Source organism: Enhydra lutris, unplaced genomic scaffold, assembly GCF_002288905.1.
Source record: "Enhydra lutris kenyoni isolate GAN:26980312 unplaced genomic scaffold, ASM228890v2 scaffoldscaffold10, whole genome shotgun sequence".
Classification (NCBI taxonomy): domain Eukaryota; kingdom Metazoa; phylum Chordata; class Mammalia; order Carnivora; family Mustelidae; genus Enhydra; species Enhydra lutris.
In genome coordinates this window covers 14914056-14936969 of record NW_019154094.1, presented here as the reverse complement: position 1 = coordinate 14936969, position 22914 = coordinate 14914056, and the positions used below count along the sequence as shown (strand labels likewise).

The 22914-nt window shown below is 38.5% G+C and overlaps 1 protein-coding gene across 1 annotated transcript in view; it reads left to right on the top strand.

Moving 5' to 3' along the window:
* Positions 1-22914, top strand: part of LOC111143860 (dynein axonemal heavy chain 12) — a 208273-nt gene that overhangs the window by 2032 nt on the left and 183327 nt on the right. Inside the window, exons 2-7 of the mRNA XM_022497828.1 lie at positions 12711-12792; positions 12979-13005; positions 20052-20241; positions 21387-21459; positions 22288-22446; positions 22650-22845. Of these exons, the coding sequence (XP_022353536.1) occupies positions 12711-12792; positions 12979-13005; positions 20052-20241; positions 21387-21459; positions 22288-22446; positions 22650-22845 (727 nt within the window). The remainder of the gene's footprint in view (positions 1-12710; positions 12793-12978; positions 13006-20051; positions 20242-21386; positions 21460-22287; positions 22447-22649; positions 22846-22914) is intronic.

Here is a 22914-nt window from a genome sequence, read left to right as displayed (position 1 = left end):
GTGTTCTGGGGGTTGACAAAAGCCAGTGTCTCTAGAGTATCAGGAACCTGGGAAAGAGTCAAAGTGGTATCAGGTGAAGGTGGAGAGAAGGGTGGGGACAGGGCGTGAAAGGCTTTGTAAGCCATGATAATGAATTCAGATTCCACTTTAAGAACAATGGGAGCCATTGAAATGTTTTAAACTGGGATGTGACCTGAAATTCAATTTACATTTAAAAATATCAGTCTGGGTATTAAGCATAGACTGAGGTGGAAGGGAAGAGGGCAGGAGTAGAAGGAAACAAGGAGCCCAGGTAGGATGCTTTTGTACTAACATAGATGAAAGCTTTCCATGGTTCGGATAAGGCTGGAGACAGTGGAAGAGGAGAGAAACAGATTTACAGGGGATAGGTTTGGATCCAGAATTAGTAAGACTTGCTGTTGGATTGGTTTTGGTAATAAGGTAGATAGTAGTGTATATATTTATAGAGAATCAGAAGTCCAGGAGATTGGGGAGGTAATTTTTTTTTAAAGATTTTATTTATTTATTTGACAGAGAGAGAGAGAGAGAGATCACAAGTAGGCAGAGAGGCAGGCAGAGAGAGGGGGAAGCAGGCTCACTGCTGAGCAGAGAGCCAGATGCGGGGCTCGATCCCAGGACCCTGAGATCATGACCTGAGCCGAAGGCGGAGGCTTAACCCACTGAGCCACCCAGGTGCCCCTGGGGAGGTAATTTTTGAAGTTGAGATGCTTATGTGACATGTAAGGGGAATATGTTAAGTAGGTAGCAGCTGGATAGATAGATAAGTAGATATCTATAGATCTATCTATCTATCCAGCTGCTACCTAATTAACATAATCCATATATATATCAATATATATATATATATATATATATATATATAAAGGCTAAAGATGCAAATTTGGGAGTCAGCAGAATGTAGATGATTGTTAAGGCTATGAGGAATTGTTCAGATCATCTAGAGAAAGTAAAAATTAAGAGGAGAAGGCAGCCATGGACTAAGCCTTTAGGAATTATAATATTTATTTTTTAAAGATTTTATTTATTTATTTGAGAGAGATAGAGAGCAGGGGTGGGGAGCAGAGGGAAAGGGACAAGCCAACATCACGCTGAGTGTGGAGCCCAATGAGGGGCTTGATCCCACGACCCCAAGATCATGACCTGAGCCGAAATCAAGAGTCAGATGTCTAACTGACTGAGCCACTCAGGTGCCTCAGGAATTAGAATATTTAGATGTTGGGTACAGAAGGGTCAAGCAGCAAATAGATAAAGGAAGTGTGACTTCCTCAACAACACAGTGTATAGTGTCTTTGTTGCCATTCTTTTCTATTTACTTTGACATACTTAAGCACAGATCTCAACACAAAGTACAGTATCTTGCATGTTATTGCTGATGAACTGAATGAGTGAATAAAGGAATTTTTAAAGGTTAACCTGACCCTTGTGCTTTTTACAGATATATAAATAGTACTCTCTCATTTGGATGCTTAATAACAGTGTCTCAAAGTTGCCTGAGGCATAGTGCTATATTAATACTGAGATTAGAATTGCCATGTGTTTATTTAGGATAAATGCATTTGCAATGAAAGGTTTTTATTTTTTTGGAAGACTGTGGATTTTGTGATTTTCCGTCATTTGCTACCTCTACCTATTAGACAATAGGAACATAGATTTCCTGGTTTCAAGTTGGGGTGAAGTCTGTTGATAGTTTCAGGACTAAGGTAGGATATAAGGTGTCCTGGTAGTAACTGGGCCCCTCCTGTGACCAGTGCCTGGGAACACTTGGCTAAGAAAAAAAAAAATCATTTTGTAGCTTTCCAGAGTCCCAGGAATGAGTCACTTCTTCCTTGGCCATTATCTCCCTCTTGATTCAGACCAGATTTTCTCTCCTTCACTGCACGTGGTCTCTCACATAGTTCCTTTGAAATTACCCAATTTGTGTTCATTTATTTGTTTCTGGCTGTCAACCCACAAAGCAAAAACAGAGAATGTAAAGGCTCACTTTTATATTCTTCCTAGCTCTTTCTATTTATAGCTAGTAGGAGAAAACATGCCCCAGGAAATTGCTGCTATCTCAGAGGGTGGCTTTTGTATATAAGGAGCTCAAGGAGGTCAAGCATATTTTTGTTGGGATAATTACAGTGCAAGCCAGCTAGTGCCAACTAGTGTCCAGAAGTATAAAGCAAATTCCTTCAAGTATTCCTTGAAAGCTCTCTCATGGAGAGCTAGGCTATTCAGGAAAATAATGATAGATGAAAGGAAGTCTGGCTGAGGCCTTAATGATTCACAAAGTAAAGAGGAAGGGGGATATTCCAGCCACATTTCCTACTTCTTATGAAAAAGCCTTTGGAATTTTAATTTAGCCAGGCTCAATAGAAGTTAACATGGAAATGAGGCTACTCAAGAAAGCTAATTCAGGAGTGCCTGGCTGGCTAAGTCACTAGAGTCTGGGACCCTTGATCTTGGGGTCAAGAGTTGAAGCTCCACATTGCAGTCTTAGGCTGCTATAATAAATGTAAAATGTCTAGAATGGGCGATAGAAAATATGCACTCTGCACTGGTCAAACAACATCTGAAATTCTGGAGTCACACTTTAAGAGGGATGTTGATAAACCAAATTAGCAAGAAAGAGAGAGGAATTTTGATGAACCATCTCATTTGAAGGAGGCTGATTGCTTATTGGGAAGAGTATAGACTGGCATCAAAGAGGCCTGAGTTTGTATCCCATATCTGCAGCTTATGAGCCATGCGTGAATTTGGCAAGTGAAGTAACTTTACTTATTTTCACCTTCCTATCTGTAAGATGGAGATAAGAATCATTCTGTTCTCTTTGGATTTTTTTGTGAGAGTTAAATGAGATCCATGCATGTAAAGATCTTAAGCCAATGCCTAAAACATAATGAGCTCATCACCAGTGGTAGCTTTTATTGACAGGAATAGTTTAAAGAACTGGATAGGTATCATTAAGTTTCAGAAGGGTAACAGAAAAAGAATAGGACTTTTTGTGTATAGCTCTGGAAAACAAAAGTTACAAGGATATAACTTGCATAAAGATTTGTTTCTAAGAACATAAGCTAGCTGACAATAAATTGGGCTACCTCAGAGAGTGATGAATGCTGTTCCCCTCACTCACCTCAGGGTACAACTTAATATTTTTGAAAGTATGCATATATCAAATTAGGTACTGAATTAGATATATGAGATTTTTTCCAAATCCACAATTCTGATCATTCCGTAGGTATTTATTGACCTTGATGGACACTATCTAAATATTGTGGCTAGAACAGTGAGCAAAACAGACATGGCTCTTGTCTCTCTCGAACTTACCAGTCCATGCTTTTATGGTTTTGGTGTCTGTCTTTTTTGAAATTCCTTTTGGTTCTCCTCCTGCCTCTCTGATCACATCTCCTTTGCCCCCTTCAATTGCATTTTTTTCTTATTCCTGTCATGTTTGGCATCCAATCTTCTTTCTCAGGTGTCTTTTCTTTTTCCTTCTATACTCTATTGCTTCGGCCATCTGCCCCAGTATATATACCTTTACAAACTGGTAGATTTGTCTTCCTCAAAATGTTTACATGCTCAAAAACTCTCAGCAAGAGTTGTCTATTGAATTAAAAAAAAAAAAACAAATCCTATTTGAGGCCCTTAGTTGAATATTCCAGTTCATTTCTCCAAACTAATCTTGATTTGGTCCCATAACCTCTGGGCATATTGAACAACTCCCTACTACTCCCTGTTTTTTTCTTTGATCATTCCCTTGCCTTTCTATTCCTCAGTTGAGTCATGTCTATTCAAATCCATCTACCCAGGAAAACTACATCTCCACCTGAAATCTCCTCTCTTATTAAAGTTCATTGCAAATGCAAGCTTGTTCATGTAGCCTTTATAGACGCCTCCAGTTGGAAGTGAACTTGTCCCCTCCTCTGAACTGTCAGGGCCCCATGCCTTTCATATGGTACCTGTTTTGATCTCCTCACCCTTTCAGTTTATCATTTCCTTGAGATTGTTGCTGTTATATTTTAATGAAACCTAGTAGAGTGTCTTGCACAATATGAGCATTCAGTATGATATAACTTTATTTTATGGATGATAAATTCCTGTGTTCAAACTTTTTTCAAAGAGATTTTATTTATTTGAGAAAGAGAGAGAACTCAAGCCAGGGGGAGGAGTAGAGGGAGAGACATCCCAGGATGGGATCCAGGATCAGGACCCTGGGATCATGACCTGAGCCAAAGGCAGGTGCTTGACTGACCGAGCTACCCAGGCGACCCTCTTTTCAAGCTATTTATCAAGTACATATTATATGCCTGGGTGCTGTTCTGGGCATTAGAGACAAGATGAGGAACAAAAGAGTCTACGACCTGCAATATGTCAAAATGGTGGGTAAGTTCTATGAAGCAAAGGTAAGTGGAGAATAAAGAGGTCGGATAGTGATCGAAGTGCTACTTAATCCAAGGGGTAAGGTGAGGCTGCTCTAACAGGTTGGCTTTTGAACATGGTCAATACATATGAGGTTCTAGTAGGCATCAGGATTAACTTAAAATTTGTCTGTTAGTTTGAATTGGAAAAAATTTGATTTTTATTTTTAGTCTCATTTTGTTATAGTACACATGAATAATTTGAAAAGTAAGGTCTCATTGATAATACTATTGGGATTTCTTTTCCTTTTTTCTTTTGTTTTTTAAATTTTGGAGTTTCTAAAGGGATTTGTTTCTTATAAAAAATTCAGTAAGGTAAAGAACTCTTGTATTTAAAAAAATTTTTTTTAAATTAGTATATAATGTATTATTTGCCCCAGGGGTACAGGTCGTGAATTTTCAGGCTTACACATTTCACAGCAATCAACCATAGCACATACCCTCCCCAGTGTCGGTAACCCAGCCACCCTATCCCTACCCCCCACCCCTCAGCAACCCTCAGTTTGTTTTGTGAGATTAAGAGTCTCTTACGGTTTTTCTCCCTCCCAATCCCATCTTGTTTCATTTTTCCCTTCCCTACCCCCCACAACCCCCTGCCCTGCCTTTCAAATTCCTCATATCAGAGAGATCATACGATAATTTTCTTCTGATTGACTTATTTTGCTCAGCATAATACCCTCTAGTTCCATCCACATTGTTGCAAATGGCAAGACTTCATTTCCTTTGATGGCTGCATAGTATTTCATTGTATATATATATACCACATCTTCTTTATCCATTCATCTGTTGATGGACATCTAGGTTCTTTCCATAGTTTGGCTGTTGTGGACATTATTGCTATAAACATTCAGGTGCACATGGCCCTTGGGATCACTATGCTTGTATCTTTAGGGCAAACACTCAGTTGCACGATTCCTGGGTCGTAGGGTAGCTCTATTTTCAACTTTTTGTTTTCCAGAGTGGCTGCACCAGCTTGTATTCCCACCAACAGTGTAGGAGGGTGCCCCTTTCTCTGCATCCTTGCCAACATCTGTCATTTCCTGACTTGTTAATTTTAGCCATCCTGACTGGCGTGAGGTGGTGTCTTATTGTGGTTTTGATTCCCTGATGCTGAGTGATGATGTGAGCACTTTTTCTTGTGTCTGTTGGCCATCTGGATGTCTTCTTTGCTGAAATGTTTGTTCATGTCTTCAGCCCATTTCTTGATTGGATTATTTGTTCTTTGGGTGTTGAGTTTGATAAGTTCTTTATAGATTTTGGACACTAACCCCTAATCTGATAAGACATTTGCAAATATCTTCTCCCATTCTGTCAGTTGTCTTTTGGTTTTGACTGTTTCCTTTGCTGTGCAAAAGCTTTTGATCTTGATAAAGTCCCAATACTTCATTTTTTGCCCTTGCTTCCCTTGCCTTTGGCAATGTTTCTAGGAAGAAGTTGCTGTGGCTGAGGTCGAAGAGGTTGCTGCCTGTGTTCTCCTCAAGGATTTTGATGGATTCCTGTCTCACATTGAGGTCTTTCATCCATTTTGAGTCTATTTTTGTGTGTTGTGTAATGAAATGGTCCAGTTTCATTCTTTTGCATGTGGCTGTCCAATTTTCCCAACACCATTTGTTGAAGAGACTGTCTTGTTTCCATTGGGCATTCTTTCCTGCTTTGTCGAAGATTAGTTGACCATAGAGTTGAGGGTCCATTTCTGGGCTCTCTGTTCTGTTCTATTGATCTATGTGTCTGTTTTTGTGCCAGTACCATACTGTCTTGATGATGACAGCTTTGTAATAGAGATTGAAGTCTGGAATTGTGATGCCCCCAGCTTTGGTTTTCTTTTTCAACATTCCTCTGGCTATTTGAGGTCTTATCTGGTTCTGTACAAATTTTAGGACTATTTGTTCCATTTCTTTGAAAAAGTTGAGGGTATTTTGATAGGGATTGCATTAAATGTGTAGATTGCTCTAGGTAGTATAAACATTTTCATAGTATTTGTTCTTCCAGTCCAGGAGCATGGAACGTTTTTCCATTTCTTTGTGTCTTACTCAATTTCTTTCATGAGTATTCTATAGTGTTCTGAGTACAGATCCTTTGCCTCTTTGGTTAGGTTTATTCCTATATGTCTTATGGTTTTGGGCGCAATTATAAATGGGATCGACTTCTTAATTTCTCTCTTCTGTCTTGCTGTTGGTGTATAGAAACGCACCTGATTTCTGTGCATTGATTTTATATCCTGACACTTTACTGAATTCCTGTGTGAGTTTTAGCAGTTTTGGAGTGGAGTCTTTTGGGTTTTCCACATAAAGTAGGATATCATCTGCAAAGAATGAGAGTTTGACTTCTTCTTTGCTGATTTGGATGCCTTTTATTTCTTTTTGTTGTCTGATTGCTGAGGCTAGGACTTCTAGTACTATGTTGAATAGCAGTGGTGATAGGGGACATCCCATCCCTGCTGTGTTCCTGACTTAAGGGAAAAGCTCTCAATTTTTCCCCATTGAGAATGATATTCACTGTGGGTTTTTCATAGATGGCTTTGATGATATTGAGGTATGTACCCTCTAACCCTACACTTTGAAGAGTTTTGATCAAGAAAGGATGCTGTACTTTGTCAAATGCTTTTTCAGCATCTGTTGAGAGTATTATATGGTTCTTGTTCTTTCTTTTATGAATATATTGTATCACATTGATTGATTTGCTGATGTTGAACCAACCTTGCCGCCCAGGAATAAATCCCACGTGGTCATGGTGAATAATCCTTTTAATGTACTATTGGATCCTATTGGCTAGTATTTTTGTGAGAATTTTTGCGTCTGTGTTGATCAAGGATATTGGTCTGTAATTCTCCTTTTTGACGGGGTCTTTGGTTTTGGGATCAAGATAATGCTGGCCTCATAAAATGAATTTGGAAGCTTTCTTTCCATTTCTATTTTTTGGAACAGTTTCAGGAGATTAGGAATTAATTCTTCTTTATTATTATTATTTTTTTTTAAAGATTTTTTATTTATTTATTTGACAGAGATCACAAGTAGGCAGAGAGGCAAGCAGAGAGAGAGGAGGAAGCAGGCTCCCCGCCGAGCAGAGAACCCGATGCGGGGCTCGATCCCAGGACTCTGGGATCATGACCTGAGCCGAAGGCAGAGGCTTTAACCCACTGAGCCACCCGGGTGCTCCTAATTCTTCTTTAAATGTTTGGTAGAATTCCCCTGGGAAGCCATCTGGCCCTGGGCTCTTGTTTGTTGGGAGATTTTTGATGACTTCTTCAATCCCCTTAGTGGTTATAGGTCTGTTCAGGTTTTCTGTTCCTTCCTGGTTCAGTTTTGGTAGTTTGTATGTCTCTAGGAATGCATCTATTTCTTCCAGATTGTCAAATTTGCTGGTGTATATTTGCTTATAAAAAGTTCTTATAGTTGTTTGTATTTCTTTGGTGTTGGTTGTGATCTCTCCTCTTTCATTCATGATTGGGTCCTTTCTCTTTTCTTTTTGATGCATCTGGCCAGGGATTTAGCAATCTTATTGATTCTTTCAAAGAACCAGCTCCTAGTTGTTTTGTTGTTTGATTTGTTCTACTGTTCTTTTGGTTTCTGTTTCATTGATTTCTGCTCTGATCTTTGTGATTTCTCTTCTCCTGCTGGGTTTGGGCTTTCTTTGCTGTTCTTTCTCTAGCTCCTTTGGGTTAGGGTTAGGTTGTGTACTTGAGACCTGTCTTATTTGAGACCTGTCTTATTTCTTGAGAAAGGCTTATATTGCTATATACTTTCCCCTCAGGACTGCCTTTACTGTGTCCCAAAGATTTTGAACAGTTGTGTTTTCACTTTCATTTGTTTCTATGAATTTTTAAAATTCTTCTTTAATTTCTTGGTTGACCCATTTATTCTTTAGTAGGATGCTCTTTGCCCTCTTGTATTTGAGTTCTTTCCAACTTTCCTCTTGTGATTGAGTTCCAGTTTCAAAGCGTTGTGGCCTAAAATATGCAGGGAATGATCCAAGTCTTTGGTACTGGTTGAGACCTGATTTGTGACCCAGTATGTGATCTATTCTGGTGAATGTTCCTTGTGCACTCAAGAAGAATGTGTGTTCTGTTGCTTTAGGATAGAATACTCTGAATATATCTGTGATGTCCATCTGGTCCAGTGTGTCATTTAAAGCCTTTATTTCCTTGTTGATCTTTTGCTTTGATGATCTGTCCATTTCAGTGAGGTAGTCTTAAAGTCCCCTACTATTATTGTGTTATTGTTGATGTGTTTCTTTGATTTTGTTATTAATTAGTTTATATAATTGGCTGCTCCATGTTAGGGGCATAGATATTTGAAACTTTTAGATCTTCTTGTTGGACAGACCCTTTAAGTATGATGTGGTGTCCTTCCTCATCTCTTATTATAGTCTTTGGCTGAAAATCTAATTATCTGATGTAAGGATTGCCACCCCAGCTTTCTTTTGATATCTAGCATGGTAAATTGCTTTCTACACTTTAAATATGGAGGTGTCTTTGGGTCTAAAATAAGTTTCTTGTAGACAGCATATCGATGGGTGGTCTTTTTTTTTTTAATTTATTTTCAGAGAGAGAGAGAGAGAGAGAAAGCACCAAAGTGGCAGGCAGAGGCAGAGAGAGAAGCAGGCTCCCCGCTGAGCAAGGAACCCTATGCGGGACTCGATCCCAGGACCCCAGGACTATGACCCAAGCCGAAGGCAGCGGCTCAACCCACTGAGCCACCCAGGCATCCCTTATTTTTTTTAATCCATTCTGATACTCTGTGTCTTTTGATTGGGGCATTTAGCTCATTACATTCAGAGTAACTATTGAAAGATATGAATTTAGTGCCATTGTATTGGCTGTAAGGTGACTGTTAGTGTATATTGTCTCTGTTCCTTTCTGGTCTGTTACTTTTAGGCTCTCTCTCTGCTTAGAGGACCCCTTTCAATATTTCCTGTAGGGCTGGTTTGGTGTTTGCAAATTCTTTAAATTTTTGTTTGTCTGGAAGCTTTTTATCTCTCCTTCTATTTTCAGTGACAGCCTAGCTGGATGTAGTATTCTTGGCCTCATATTTTTCTTGTTTAGTGCTCTGAATATATCATGCCAGTCCTTTCTGGCCTGCCAGGTCTCTGTGGATAAGTCTGCTGCCAATCTAATATTTCTACCATTGTATGTTTCAGACCTCCTGTCCCAAGCTGCTTTCAGGATTTTCTCTTTGTCACTAAGACTTGTAAGTTTTACTATTAGATAATGGGGTATAGACCTATTTTTATTGCTTTTGAGGGGGGTTCTCTGTGCCTTCTGGATTTTGATGCTTGTTCTCTTTGCCATATTAGGGAAATTCTCTGCTATAATTTGATCCAATGTACCTTCTGCCCCTCTTTGTCTTTCTTCTTCTTCTGGGATCCCAATTATTCTAATATCGTTTCATTTTATTGTATCACTTATCTCTTGAATTCTGCCCTCATGATCCAGTCAATGTTTGTCTCTCTTTTGCTCAGCTTCTTTTTTCTCTGTTATTTGGTCTTCTATATCACTGATTCTCTCTTCTGCCTCATTTATCCTAGCAGTAAGAGCCTCCATTTTTTATTGCACCTCATTAATAGGTTTTTTATTTCAACTTGATTAAATTTTAGTTATTTCTCCAGAAAGGTATTCTCTAATATCTTCCATGCTTTTTTCAAGCCCAACTATCACCTTGATAATTGTCATTCTGAACTCTGGTTCTGACGTATTACTAATGTTCATATTGATTAGATCCCTAGGTGTTGGTACTGCCTCTTGTTCTTTTTTTCTGTGGTGAGTTTTTCTGCCTTTTCATTTTATCCAGATAAGAATAGATGAATGAGAGAACAAAATACTAAAAGGGTAGCAAATGCCCCAGAAAAATATATGCTAACCACATCATAAGAGACCCGAAACTGGGGGGAGAAGCTAGGGGAACCTGCAGGGAGAAGATGGAGGAAAAATTAAAAAAAAATATATATATACATATATATTAGACTGGTAAACAGAACAGAGCGATGCACTTGATTTTGGGTGTATTGGTCTCTTAGAAGAAACTACCTCCCAAAATTTAAAGAAAGAAAAACATATATATACAAATATAAGTGTGAATACAATGAAGGGATGAGATATGACTGAAAAGATGAAGATGAAAAAAGATTCTAAAAAAGGAATTGGTAAGATAAGTTGGTTGGAAAAGGAAAAAAAAAAGAGGAGAGAATATGTTCAGGCTGGAAACTAGAACAAAGCCATGTGCTAGATTTAGGGTATATTTTGATCTATTAGAAAAATTGAATCCCCAATTTTTTTTAAAAGATTTTATTTATTTATTTGACAGAGATCACAAGTAGGCAGAGATGCAGGCAGAGAGAGAGAGGAGGAGGCAGGTTCCCTGCTGAGCAGAGAGCCCGATGCGGGGCTCGATCCCAGGACCCTGGGACCATGACCTGAGCCGAAGGCAGAGGCTTTAACCCACTGAGCCACCCAGGCACCCCTGAATCCCAAATTTTTAAAGAAAAAAACCTATATGTCTAAAAAAATAAGGTTAAATACAATGAAGGGATAAAATATGAGTATAACAATGAAAAATTTAAAAGATTTTTAAAAAAGACATTCATACAATAAAATAATTAAAAAACATCAAAGTAGGAAAGAGGAAAAGTTTAAAAATAGAACAAGAAAAAAATAAAATTTAAAAAATTTAACTTTGAAAGACTAAACAATCATAGGAAAAAAGCCATGAATTCTAGGTGTTGCTTTCCCCTAGCTCTGGAGTTCCACAGTTCTCATTGATTGTTAAACTTGGTCTTGGCTGGATGTTCTTATTGATCTTCTGGGGGAGAGGCCTGTTGTAGTATTCTCAAGTGTTTTTGCCCGAGGCAGAATTGCACCACCCTTGCCAGGGACCATGCTAAGTAATCTGCTCAGGTTCACTCTTGGTAGCTTTTGTTCCCTAAACACTTTCTGTACAGCTTTGGAGGATGAGAATGAAAATGGTGACCTTCCAATCTCCAGCCCCATAGGAGCCAAGAGCTCGAGGCCCCACTCCTCAGTGTGCCCTCAGAGAAAAGCAGTAAATCCCTCCGGTCTCCCTGGTCTCTGGCTGCACTCTGTGCTCACGCAGCCTGTGACCAAGTGTTTCTATCTTTGGTGCACGGCCCCATTTGGAGTCTCCCAGCAGATTCCCGCCATGTTTTCCCTGCTGCTGCTCCTGGAGAAATAAGGAGGGAGGTCTCTCTGGATCTGCTACTTGTGGGGTCCCTGCTTGAAGAGCAGTCGCCCAACTGTGCCTCGGGTCACAGTTTAAGAGCATCCCAAGCTGAGAGCCCACTCCTCAGCTCCATCTCGGTAGCCAGCTTCCCCGCTCTGATACCTGGGAGATCTGCCACATTCGGACACCCCTAGTCTTTCTGTGACCCCATGGGTCTGAGACCACACTATCCCTGTAAGGGCTCCACCCCCCGCTTAGCCTCTGGAGTGATGTCCCTCAGTGGAGTGGACTTCTAAAAGTTCTGATTTTGTGCTCCACTGCTCTCTCACTTGCCAGGAGTTGGCCCCTGTGCCTGCGGTCTATCTTCCTGTCGTTTCGGATTCACTTCTCTGCACATCCTACCTTCTGGAAAGTGGTCGATTTTCTGTTTCTAGAATTGCTGCTCTTCTTCTCTTCTATCTCCTGTTGAGTTTGTAGGTGTTCAGAATGGTTTGATAACTATCTAGCTGAACTCCTGGGACCTGATGATATTTCAGTCTCCTCCTCTGCCATCTTACTTCCTCCCCTGTATTTTTTTTTAAAAATTCAATTAGCCAACGTATAGTACATCATTAGTTTTTGATGTAACATTCAGTAATTCATTAGTTGATAAAGAACTCTTGAATATCTCTTCTGTAAGTATAGTTGAAAAGATGTTCAAATTGTAATATTTTATTATGGTGATGATTATTTAAGTAAACTCTACCCCCAGCGAGGGGCTTGAATTCACGAGCCCAAGGTCAAGAGTCGCATGCTTCACTGACTCATTCGGGCACCCCCAAATTGTAATTTTTTCCAAATATTTTATTTATTTATTTATTTGAGAGAGTGAGAAAGAGGTCCAGTATGAGGAGGAGAGGGAGAAGCAGGCTCCTGAGAGCAGGGAGCCTGATGCGGGGCTCAATCCCAGGACCCTGGGATCATCACCTGAGCCAAGGGCAGATGCTTTAACCAACAGAGCCACCCAGGCACCCCCTGTAATGTTTTAATAATATATCTTAATGTTGTCTTCAAGAGAGTCAAACATTTTTTATAACTATAAATAGTTTAACTATAAACAATTTTTTAAACTATAATCCAGAATTGATGGAGCCAAAAGAAGTTTAGACAGAACACTGGATAAAAGAACACCTCCAATACCAGAGCCAGATTATCCTCCAACTGTAAGTTTATGTTGTCTTTTTAAAAAGTTTATCCTTACATAATTTTAATTTGTAATTATTTTATGTTGATCACAATATAACTAGTATTATTAAGAGAGTAATACATATACATAATACATACATTTAAATCACTTACAATTTTTTTCTCCCTGATTTAATTATGTCTTATTTGTTTGCTTTTGACAGATGACCAGTGAAATTAAAAAGAAAGGAGTGAGTTCATTTTTTTAATATTCCTTGTTTTGAAAATGTTCAAAGAAATTATGACAAAATAGCTTCTTCTAAGTCTACCTGCTAATGACATCCATTCTAGAAGAGGAAGAAATTTAGAACTGAGATTTTCATTTTCTGTGCCAGAAGGAACAAGCATGTCATGGATGACAATATGGGTTCTATGAGTTATATTTTTGTTGCCATTTGTTATTTGAGAATTAGTAGTAAGTGTTTCAGTTCTTATTCCAGAAACTGGAAAAAAAATTTAAACTTGCCATTATAAAGGAAATACATTTTGCTTTTCACTGTTCTAATATTGATATAATAATGCTTGTTTATTGAGAATCTATAGGGTTCTAACCCCATGCTAGGTGCTAGATTAAAAAAAAAAAAGGCACTAACTGCATGGATGACAACATGTGGCTGTGGTGTGATTGGTGGGAAGATGATGACACATAACATTTATTTCACAGCAGAGGGTGTGGAAACCTATGGAGCTGGTTACACAAAAATGAAATTCATATGGCATGTTCCCAGATGAGGGTACAGCCTTTCCAAGTCTCTTCAAATTCCCTTTGGGGATAGAGGGCTCTGGTTACATCCCTGTACTGAGGATCTATGGAAGAGCCCAATTTCAGCTACTCCAAGTTTTCTCTCTTTCTTTTCCTTCCTTCCTTCCTTCCTTTCCTTCCTTTCTTTTCTTTTCTCTTCATTTCTTTTCTTTCTCTCTCTCTTCCATCCCTCTCTCCTTTCTTTCTATCCTTCTCCCTCCCTCCTCCCCCTCTCCTTCCCTTACCCTCCCTCTTCCTTCCTTCCTTCTTTCCTTCCTCTCTCTCTCCCTTCCTCCCTCCCTCCCTCTCCCTGCCTGTCTCCCCCTCCCTCCCTCTCTTCCCTCTCTCCTTCTTCCCTCTCTCCCTCTCTCCCTTTCTTTCCCTCCCTCCCTCCCTCCCTTCCAACCTTTATGGAGACTTTGTGTTTTGCCTCTTTACTAGATGCAAGAACTGATACAAAACATTCAGAAACATTTAACACGAGGCTGGGTGAATTGCAAGGCATATTTGTGTGTATGTCCTTAGCATCCTCACTCTTCATCCACAGTTTTTACTTTCTACTGTCTTACATTCTAAAATAGGTAGCCAGGCATGAAACAGTAATTCACTTCTGAACCCTCTGCTTTCACATTCCTACTTGCAATTTGTGAGTGTTTCTTCCCCATGATCTCACTACAGAATGTGAGGGTCATATTTTTCTTTTCTTTTTATCCGTCTGATAGGTTACAAATGGTATCTCAGGGTAGTTTAAGTTTGCTTTCTTTTAATTATGATAGGACTAGGTATTTTTCATTAATTAAGAACCATTTTAAAAAAAGAAAGAAAAAGAACCATTTTCATAACATTTTTATTGCAAAATGTTGGCTCATATTTTCTTCCCGTTTTTCTATTGGATTTTGGTCTTATTTTCCCTGAAATTAAAATCTGGTAAAATACACACAACATAAAATTTACCATCTTAACTATTTTTAAAAAAATATTTTATTTATTTATTTGAGAGAGAGAGAGAGAGAGAGAGAATTCAGAAGCAGGGGGAGGGGCAAGGGAGGAGGGTAAGAGAGAATCTCAGCAGACTCTGTGCTGAGCTTGATCCAATAACCCTGAGATCATGACCTGAGCCAAAACCAAGAGTTGGATGATCAACTGACAAGCCACCCAGACGTCCCCATCTTAACCATTTTTAAGTATATGATTCAGTGGTGTTTTTTCACATAGTTGTGTAACTAATCTCCAGAACCTTTCCTCTTGTAAAAGTGAAACTTTGTACTCACTAAACAACTCCACATTTCTCTCTTCCCTCAGGCCCTGGCAACTACCACTCTATTGTCTGTTTCTATGAATCAGACTACCCTAGATACCTCATATAAGTGGAGTTATATAATATTTTTTTTTGTCATTGGCTTATTTCATTCAGCATAATGTCCTCAAATTTCATCTATCCCTTACATTTTTAAACATTCTTTATACTTTGAGATATATGTTGCAAATATTTTGTCCCAGATTGCCAGTTGTCTTTTGGTCATTTTTATTGTGACTTGTTTTGCCATGAAAACATTTTAATTTTTTTTTTTTAAAGTTTTTATTTAGTTATTTGACAGAGAGAAATCACAGGCAGAGAGGCAGGCAGAGAGAGAGGAGGAAGCAGGCTCCCTGCTGAGCAGAAAGCCCGATGCGGGGCTTGAACCCAGGACCTGGGATCATGACCTGAGCCGAAGGCAGCGGCCTAACCCACTGAGCCACCCAGGCGCCCCAAACATTTTAATTTTTATGTAGTCAGAATTTGTCAGTCATTTTTTCTTTTTTGTATCTGGAACTTAAATCATAGCTAGTAAGTTTTCCTCTACCTTCAATTACGGCAGAATTTATCCATTTTTTGTCCTTGTGTAGTTTTTATCATTTAATTTAAATTCTTGATATATTTGGAATTTACTCTTGTGTATGGTGGAAGGTATGAATTAAATTTCTCTTTTTCCAAATGGCTAGCCAGTTGTCCAGAAGTATTTTTTAAAATCTTCATCTTTGTTCTGCTGATTTGATATACCACATTTGTCATATGCTATATTTTCCTACATACTGGGCCTATTTCCCGACTTTCTTTTTTTTCCCATAAGTTTGTCTATCCAGGCTTCTGTACCACACTGTTTTAATTAGAGAGACTTTATAATATGTTTTAATGTTTCCTAAGGCTAGTTCTCCCTTGTAGATATTCTTTCTCAGGAATTTCTTGGCTATTATCACATGTTTATTTTTCCACATGAACTTGAGACTCAATAGTTCTATAAGCATGTATGCAGGTATTTTTCTTGGGATTACATTAAATTAATTTTGAGACAAGCTGAAATTTTCATGTTAAAATATCTTTACCAAGATTAAGTGTTATCTTTCTGTTTGTTCTTGTCTATTTTTGTTGGATTACTTATTCTTATGGGAGAATTTATAAAATTATGCTGCTATTATACCAGAATATATTCTCCAAGAGATCAGGAGCTTTGTTTTGTTTCCTGGAAGAGTGGATATTTATTGAATTAATATTTGTTGAATGAAGGAATAATAAATTAAACAAAGGGTCTTTGTTTTGCCTTGAGAAAATGAAAAGTATACAGAGAACATTAATTTGGCAAGAATTCATCAAAAATAAAGAGAAATAGTTCAATTGCAGGGTCATAGGGAAGCTCTATTTTTAATTTCTTGAGGAATCTCCACACTGTTCTCCAAAGTGGCTGCACCAACTTGCATTCCCACCAACATTGTAAGAGGGTTCCCGTTTCTCCACATCCCCTCCAACACATGTTGTTTCCTGTCTTGCTAATTTTGGCCATTCTAACTGGTGTAAGGTGATAGCTCAATGTGGTTTTAATTTGAATCTCCCTGATGGCTAGTGATGATGAACATTTTTTCATGTGTCTGATAGCCATTTGTATGTCTTCATTGGAGAAGTGTCTGTTCATATCTTCTGCCCATTTTTTGATATGATTATCTGTTTTGTGTGTGTTGAGTTTGAGGAGTTCTTTATAGATCCTGGATATCAACCTTTTGTCTGTACTGTCATTTGCAAATATCTTCTCCCATTCCGTGGGTTGCCTCTTTGTTTTCTTGACTGTTTCCTTTGCTGTGCAGAAGCTTTTGATTTTGATGAAGTCCCAAAAGTTTATTTTCGCTTTTGTTTCCTTTGCCTTTGGAGACATATCTTGAAAGAAGTTGCTGTGGCTGATATCGAAGAGATTACTGCCTATGTTCTCCTCTAGGATTCTGATGGATTCCTGTCTCACGTTGAGGTCTTTTATCCCTTTTGAGTTTATCTTTGTGTACGGTGTAAGAGAATGGTCGAGTTTCATTCTTCTACATATAGCTGTCCAGTTTTCCCAGCACCATTTATTGAAGAGACTGTATATTTTTTCCTGTTTTGTCGAAGATTATTTGACCGTAGAGTTGAGGGTCCATATCTGGGCTCTCTACTCTGTTCCACTGGTCTATGTGTCTGTTTTTATGCCAGTACCATGCTGTCTTGGTGATCACAGCTTTGTAGTAAAGCTTGAAATTAGGTAACGTGATGCCCCCAGTTTTATTTTTGTTTTTCAACATTTCCTTAGCATTCGGGGTCTCTTCTGGTTCCATACAAATTTCTGGATTATTTGCTCCAGCTCTTTGAAAAATACCGGTGGAATTTTGATCGGAATGGCATTAAAAGTATAAATTACTCTAGGCAGTATAGACATCTTAACAATGTTTATTCTTCCGATCCAAGAGCATGGAATGGTCTTCCATCTTTTTGTGTCTTCTTCAATTTCTTTCATGAGTGTTCTGTAGTTCCTCGAGTGCAGATCCTTTACTTCTTTGGTTAGGTTTATTCCCAGGTATCTTAGGGTTCTTGGTGCTATAGTAAATGGAATCGATTCTCTAATTTCCCTTTCTGTATTTTCATTGTTAGTGTATAAGAAAGCCACTGATTTCTGTACATTGACTTTGTATCCTGCCACATTACTGAATTGCTGTATGAGTTCTAGTAGTTTGGGGGTGCACTACTGGGTATTTACCCCAAAGATACAGATGTAGTGAAAAGAAGGGCCATCTGTACCCCAATGTTTATAGCAGCAATGGCCACGGTGGCCAAACTGTGGAAATAACCAAAATGCCCTTCAGTGGACAAATGGATAAGGAAGATGTGGTCCATATACACTATGGAGTATTATGCCTCTATCAGAAAGGATGAATACCCAACTTTTGTATCAACATGGACGGGACTGGAAGAGATTATGCTGAGTGAAATAAGTCAAGCAGAGAGAGTCAATTATCATATGGTTTCACTTATTTGTGGAGCATAACAAATAGCATGGAGGACAACGGGAGTTAGGAGAAGGGAGTTGGGGGAAATTGGAAGGGGAGGTGAACCATGATAGACTATGGACTCTGAAAAACAATCTGAGAGGTTTGAAGGGGCGGGGGGTGGGAGGTTGGGGGAACCAGGTGGTGGGTATTAGAGAGGGCATGGATTGCATGGAGCACTGGGTATGGTGCAAAAACAATGAATACTGTTATGCTGAAAATAAATAAAAAATAATAATAAAAAAAAGAGAGAGAAATATAAAATGGTTTCTTCGAAAAGCCAGAGGAAAATGTTTTCCCGCCCAGACACCTGCCCAGACACCTGACCTCCAGTGAATTTATAGTTCATACAAGAGGGCTCCAGAGAGCATGATTTATTCTTCCTGGTATGAAAAGCTGAGGGATTGCATTTTGTACCTAGTTCCCTCATCTACATTCATCTACAAAGCCCCTTTTATGAAGTATATGACATGTTACCTGCTAGAAATTCATTTTGGCTGCCACCACGTACGGGTCCAGTGGGAAGAACCTCTAGGCTTGCCACCCTGCCTTCACTTCCTTGGCAGGGCTCTCTCCTCCAGCCCTGACTGCTTTCATCCAGGATGCAGAGTGGTTGTGATCAAAGGTTAGCCATGGAACCGTGACATGAAATGCAGGGACACCAGCTTGTGTTGTTGATGTCCATCAGAAGTGGAGGTCTATATTGCTTAGAGTCCTTTGCCCAACATAAATGTTCTAAATAATCCCTTTCTCCTCTTCCCAATTCCTGTTACTCTCTAGATTTCCCTATTTGAAACCTTTGAGGCTATGAACTTCTGTTTGTTCTACTACCCCAGGCTCTCCATTCCCTTCAGTCCCCTCTCTTAATCTCCAGGAAACCAGGGTCCTTTCCTGCTTGGGGCTCTGGTTTGCCTAAATCAATTTGATTTTGTGATTATCTCACACTATCCTGGAGGTGACCAGTTAGTTCTTACTCTATTCTCATGGCTCCCTCCAGATTAAATTGGTTCTTTTCTTGCCCCACCACTTGAGTATGCTGTATTGGAGCCCCTCTCTGTTTCTTCTGGTTTCATTTAGCTGTTACATTTCTGTTCTTATCCATACCCTATCGCCTTTTCTCCTCTTCCTTTTTTCTTAACCATTATTCTGTTTTCCTTTTAAACCACACACATATTGCCCACAAGAAGGTAATATTTTTCCCTAGATGAGACTTTATTTATTTTTTGTTTTATAATACTGTATTCCTATTCAGAAAGTCCCAGCAAGCTTGCATGTTAAACTCATAGTACACTCTTAAGTATTAAAGACAACCTAATTCATTTCTTTTTTTAAAAAAAGATTTTATTTATTTATTTGACAGAGACCACAAGTAGGCAGGCAGGCAGGCAGAGAGAGAGAGGAGGAAGCAGGCTCCCTGCTGAGCAGAGAGCCCTATGCGGGGCTCGATCCCAGGACTCTGGGATCATGACCCGAGCTGAAGGCAGAGGCTTTAACCCACTGAGCCACCCAGGCGCCCCAACCTAATTCATTTCTATTGTATGTTTAAGATACTGATGGATTTGCATTTATATGTATTTTAATACAGAAAACCTTAGGCTTCAACCCTGGTTTGAGTGAAGGGATTATCACAAGATTAGTTTTCTCAAGTGTAACATGCAGATTGGGGAGGGAACCATCTTGGTAATATTTTAAAATAATCAGTTTGATTAAATATTCTAAAATATTTAATAATATTCACCCATAATTTATTGTGTTATTTCCTGTCATTCTTGGTGGTTTTATGTGCTAGGGTTCATAGTTGCCAGTTTCTGACTGTTTAGTGGATTAATGCTAAATATTTCAATGTTTGAGTGGATAACACATGGGTGCACCCAGCTTCCCTAGCCCACTCTTTGGTCCCAATTTCTAATTCTTATTCATTCAATAAATATAAACTGAGCACTTAAAAAAAAGTTTTCTTTGTAGGTCATACTTTTGGGTAAAGGTTTTTATTCTGAAAACATGTTATTTTTTCAGAATAGTTCTATTCTGAAAAAAAGAAAAGTTGTCTTGAATAGACAGAGCTCAGGAGTTACACTGAAATACTACACTATGAATCTTGGAACACTGAAAAAAAATAAAATTAAAATGTTAAAAAAAAGAACACTTAATTTTTTCTTATTATATTCTCAGTTAAACTATATTTATATGAAGCAGTGTGTAGAAAGCAGTCCTATAGTACCTATTCAGCAGGAATGGCTGGATCACATGTTAATGCTGATACCTGAGTCTTTAAAGGAAGGGAAAGAAAGAGAAGAACTCATGAAAAGTCTCATAAGTGAGGTGTCAAGTGACTTTGAAAACAGCATGAAGAGGTATCTGGGTAAGTAGCCTTTAACACACGTCCAGCTTCTTTGACTTTTGTTCTCCACCCCTCCTATTCAAAAGTAGAAATATGAATAATGAATATTTATGTATTTAGCTATATGAATTTCTTAGACATTATTTTAATTTAAAGTTTTATTTTGAGGCGTGCGTGGTTGGCTGTCGGTAGAGTGTGCAACTCTTGATTTTGGGGTTGTAGGTTCAAGCCCCATGTTGGGTGTAGAGATTCCTTTTAAAAAAATGAAATCTACTTTTAAAAAAGTTTTTATTTTGAGCTTATTATCTGGTCAGAATCTTTGTAACTCAAGGGAACTTTGTGTAATTTTTATGTGCTTATTAGCTAATAACTTTTTGATTTTTCTCTTTGTCTTTATGGGTGTAGTTATATTGTTTGCAGAATTTTTTTTTAAAGATTTTTATTTATTTATTTGACAGACAGATCACAAATAGTCAGAGAGGCAGGCAGAGAGAGAGAGGAGGAAGCAGGCTCCCTGCTGAGCAGAGAGCCCAATGCGGGGCTCGATCCCAGGACCCTGAGACCATGACCTGAGCCGAAGGCAGAGGCTTTAACCCACTGAGCCACCGAGGCGCCCCTGTTTACAGAATTATTAAAAATATTACTGTATTTAGGGAAGTTTATTAGAGATTTAACATTTACAATTTTTATTGGAATAAGTTTTTTTTTTTTTTAAGATTTTACTCATTTGTCAGAGAGAGAGAGAGAGAGAGAGCAAGCACACAAGCAGGGGGAGCATCAGGCAGAGGGAGAAGCACGCTCCCCCCTGAGCAAGGAGCTTTGTGAGGGACTCGATTCAAAGACCCTGGGATCATGACCCAAGCCAAAGGCAGATGCTCAACTGACTGAGCCACCCAGGTGTCCCTGGAATAAGTTTTCTTACGTGGACTTTTAGTAGATAGAATGCAAAAAAACCAAAAACTTAAAGCTTTACTCTATCTGAATTCACCAAAATAATACCAAACCAGTACCAAGAACTTGATTTTTTTTTCAAATAAAGGAATTTTTTCTTCTACTCACTTTAATGCTCAATAAACTATATTCTTCAATATCAAAAGTTAGAAACTTTTGTTTGAGTAGGACTTGCAAAGGTTTTCAAGAAATATTAATATATATATGTATTTTAGTGAGGAGTGTTCTTGTGAAACCTCCAGTTAAATGGCTTGAAGATGAAGGAGGCCCTTTACCTAAATCCCCTGAGTGAGTAAATTATTATTATTAGTTTAAGATTTATTTATTTATTTTAGAGAGAGAGAGTGAGTGCATGAGTAGGGGGAGGGGCGGGGGGGGGGAGAGAGAGAGAGAGACAATGAATCCCAAGAGGACTCCCTGCCCAGCATGGGGCCCAATGCTCAGATTGTTCCCACAACCCCGAGATCATGACCCCAGCCTAAATCAAGAATTGGAGACTCAACCAACTGAGACTTTCAGATGCCCCAGTAGGTTATTTTAAAAACAGAGTTGCATCTAGATTTTGATAACAGATTGAAAATAAGCTGATCTTACATTTAAGTCTAGAATTGTGAAGCTCAAAGGTATTTTGAATACATCTAAAAAATAACACTACCATTCTTTTTTTCCCCTTGAAGTTATCCTTGCTCTGAACTTGTCTATTTGCTGTTTACACAATTAGGGGAACCTTTACGGAAACTTTAGGTCAACTTAGCCTTAAGTAATCTTTGGTGTATGCCAGACAGATTTCTTCATCCCTTCTCCCCAGTCCCAAGGACTGAGTTCATTTATCTCTACCCAAGGTAACTGGGCCAGAGCACAGTGGAAGTTAGCAGGGCACTCCCTCCTGGCTCATCAGTCTGCTTTACCCACAAGTGTCTCTGTCCTCTCTGAAGATAATGTGCTTTCAAGATCTTTGTGATGCATTTTTATTACATGCATGTCTCCTAAAGCTTCCATTGCTGACCATATTTTCCTCTTCTCTTGCTTTATACTAATTCCATGTCATAATTTTACTTTCTAAAATTTAGAGCCTGTTGTTTGAATCCTGTTTGATATGGTGTTTTGCTTTTCCAGAGGACTGGATTATTCTAATCCTTGGCATTCCAGCTATGTGCAGACAAGAAATCAAATATCAGCTAATTTGCATATTGTTCATCCAACTATGAAAATATTGCTGGATCTTGGTTATACGATGTTTTCCAATTCAGTTTTGCTAGATTTAACGGGGATTAGGTAAAATCTCCTATTTATTAATTAACATTTAAGATTTGAATGTCTCCTACTTGAGTCTTTACATTTTGACTGTATACATTTTAAAACTGATAAGTCTTGTGAAATTTTCTTTAGATTAAAAAAATTTTATCTTATTTTTAAGTAAGTATGAAGACCAACATTTATCATTTGCTTTAAATCGTTTTTACTTTTCTCATAAATAGAGCTAAAGGGCCAATTGATTGTGAATCACTGAAAAATGATTTATCAATACAAGCTAGAAAGGCGGAAGAGAAAATAATGAGCACATGGTATCCAAAGGTTATAAGTCTTTTTACCAAGAAGGAAACTCTAGATGCCATCAAACCTGAAAAATTGGATGCATTCTATAACTGTGTTTCCACACTTATGTCAAATCAGGTAAATTTGTTCTATATATCTGAAATAATAATGTTAATAAGATTAGTTTGTTGTTTTACTTTATTATTT